The 2,432-nt window shown below is 54.5% G+C and overlaps 1 protein-coding gene across 1 annotated transcript in view; it reads left to right on the top strand.

Annotated features, from left to right (window-relative positions):
• Window positions 1–1,881, top strand: part of NUCB1 (nucleobindin 1) — a 37,775-nt gene extending 35,894 nt beyond the window's left edge. Inside the window, exons 8-10 of the mRNA XM_011979395.1 lie at window positions 1,222–1,280; window positions 1,559–1,651; window positions 1,735–1,881. Coding sequence (XP_011834785.1) covers window positions 1,222–1,280; window positions 1,559–1,651; window positions 1,735–1,881 — 299 coding nt within the window. The remainder of the gene's footprint in view (window positions 1–1,221; window positions 1,281–1,558; window positions 1,652–1,734) is intronic.
• The last annotated feature ends 551 nt before the right edge of the window (window positions 1,882–2,432 follow it).

The raw sequence follows: 2,432 nt of genomic DNA, 5'->3' as shown, positions 1-2,432 counted from the left end.
TTTTTTTGAGGCAGAGTCCAGGCTGGAGTGCAATGGCGCGCTCTCAGCTCACCGCAACCTCCGCCTCCCGGGTTCAAGCTATTCTCCTGCCTCAGCCTCCTGAGTAGCTGGGACTACAGGCAGTTGGCATTATGCCTGACTAATTTTTGTATTTTTGTAGAGACAGGGTTTTACCATGTTGGCCAGGCTGGTCTTGAACTCCTGACTTCAGGTGATCCCCCTGCCTCGGCCTCCCAAAGTGCTGGGATTACAGGCGTGAGCCACCGTGCCCAGCCCACTTTTTTACTTTTTTTTTCTTTCTTTTTTTTTTTTTTTTGTAGAGACGGGGTCTAGCTATCTTTTCTAAGCTGGTCTCGAACTTGTGTGCTCAAGTAATCCTCTTGCCTTAGCCTTCCAAAGTACTGGGATTACAGGCATGAGTCTCTAAGTTCGGCCCCTACATTTTCTTTAATCCTAATCAATTTAAATTTAAACAGCCCATGTGGCTAGCGGCTACTGTATTGGACAGCACAGATCCAGAGTTGAGGCAGAGGAGACCCCCAGGCCTGAGCCCTAGGCCGCACTAGCACGGGGAGGTCAGGAAGAGGATGGAGCCGTCAAAGGAGATGGAGGGGCAGCCAGAGAGGACAGAATCATGTTCTGGAAGTCAAGGGCAGAAAGTCAAGTCAGATGCAGGCGGAAAATGAACCACGGGATTTGCAAGATGAGGGTTCCTGGCCTCCTCCGCAGGAGCAAGGTTGTGCTTGTCTGAGGGAGCCCAGGAAGGAGGAGGGCCGGTGGTGACAGTGAGTGTGGCCGACCGAGCCTGAAGCCCTGCAGCTGTGGGGTCTACATTGGTAGGAGAGGCTCTCCCTGACGACTGGAGTCGGCACTGGCCTGGTTCTCTGGGAAGCAGAGGTCCCTGATAACCCTGGAGCTGACTCTGTGTCCAGAGCACTGGATGCCAGGGCCAGAGAATCCTGCATGACAGTGACCCAAGCATGTTTCCTCGAACCCTCTTTTTCATCTCTTCCATTCTCAGCCCCCTGGTCGCTAGGCAGTGGCCCTAGCAACGGGCCTAGTGGGGTGCTAAAGCCTGGGGGCCACCGTTCCACCGCGCGAGATCTGTAGTTACCTGTCCTCTGATAACAGACCCCACATCCGCCCCAAGTTTCTTCACCAGGGACCTGACGCACCCCGTCCTCGGTCACCTGAGATACCTTGCTATCTCCTTCCCTTCAGATATCAACAGTGATGGTGTCCTGGACGAGCAGGAGCTGGAGGCCCTCTTCACCAAGGAGGTGAGCATCTTGGAAGCCTCGGGCACCTGGAGGGACTCCCAGATCAGCCACTTATTTCCTCCTTGCAGTCCCCTTAAATCCTCCTGGATGGGAGCTCAGTGAAAACTACAACTCCCATCAGCCCCTGGGGCAAAAACAGCTGCCGGGAGTGGTGGAGTGCCCAAAGGACTGCTGGGAGTTGAAGTTGTCGGGTTGTGTGTCTAACGAGGAAGGGGTAGCCTGGGAATGAGCTCGCTCGGGACCTCTCAATGCCGTCTGCCTCTCGCTTGCTCCTGCAGCTGGAGAAGGTGTACGACCCAAAGAATGAGGAGGACGACATGCGGGAGATGGAGGAGGAGCGGCTGCGCATGCGGGAGCACGTGATGAAGAATGTGAGGGGGGAGCCGGGCGGGGGGCCAGGCGGGGGAGAAGACGGGGCCCCAGCTCTGTCACTCACCCTTATCTGGCTCCCCAGGTGGACACCAACCAGGACCGCCTCGTGACCCTGGAGGAGTTCCTCACATCCACTCAGAGGAAGGAGTTTGGGGACACCGGGGAGGGCTGGGAGGTGAGAACATGGGGGATACTCGGGGTCCTGAACCTCTCTCTCTTCCAGCCATGACCTTTCTTTCAGAGTCTCAGGCCCCTTCTCTTTTCCTCTGGGTCTCCGGCCATTCTCCTGGGTCACTGCATCCCTATCTCTGGGGCTCTGTTCTCCCCTGTCTCTAGGACTCTTTCTAATTTTTGTTTATTTATTTATTTGTTTAATTTTGTTTATTTATTTTGAGATGGAGTCTCACTCCGTTGCCCAGGCTGGAGTGCAGTGATGTGATCTCGGCTCACTGCAACCTCCACCTCCCAGGTTCAAGCAGTTCTCCCGCCTCAGCCTCCTGAGTAGCTGGGATTACAGGTGCGTGCTACCACACCTGGCTGATTTTTGTATTTTTAATAGAGACAGGGTTTCACCATGTTGGCGAGGCTGGTCTCAAACTCCTGACCTCAGGTGATCCACCCACGTTGGCTTCCCAAAGTGCTGGGATTAGAGGCGTGATTTTTGTTTGTTTGTTTTGTTTTGTTTTGTTTTTAAGACAGGCTCTTGCTCTGTCACATAGGCTGGAGCCCAGTGGTGCGATCTTGGCTCACTGCAACCTCCGCCTCTTGGATTCAAGCGAT

Source organism: Mandrillus leucophaeus, unplaced genomic scaffold, assembly GCF_000951045.1.
Source record: "Mandrillus leucophaeus isolate KB7577 unplaced genomic scaffold, Mleu.le_1.0 Scaffold200, whole genome shotgun sequence".
Classification (NCBI taxonomy): Eukaryota; Metazoa; Chordata; class Mammalia; order Primates; family Cercopithecidae; genus Mandrillus; species Mandrillus leucophaeus.
This window is presented reverse-complemented; position numbering and strand designations above follow the sequence as displayed.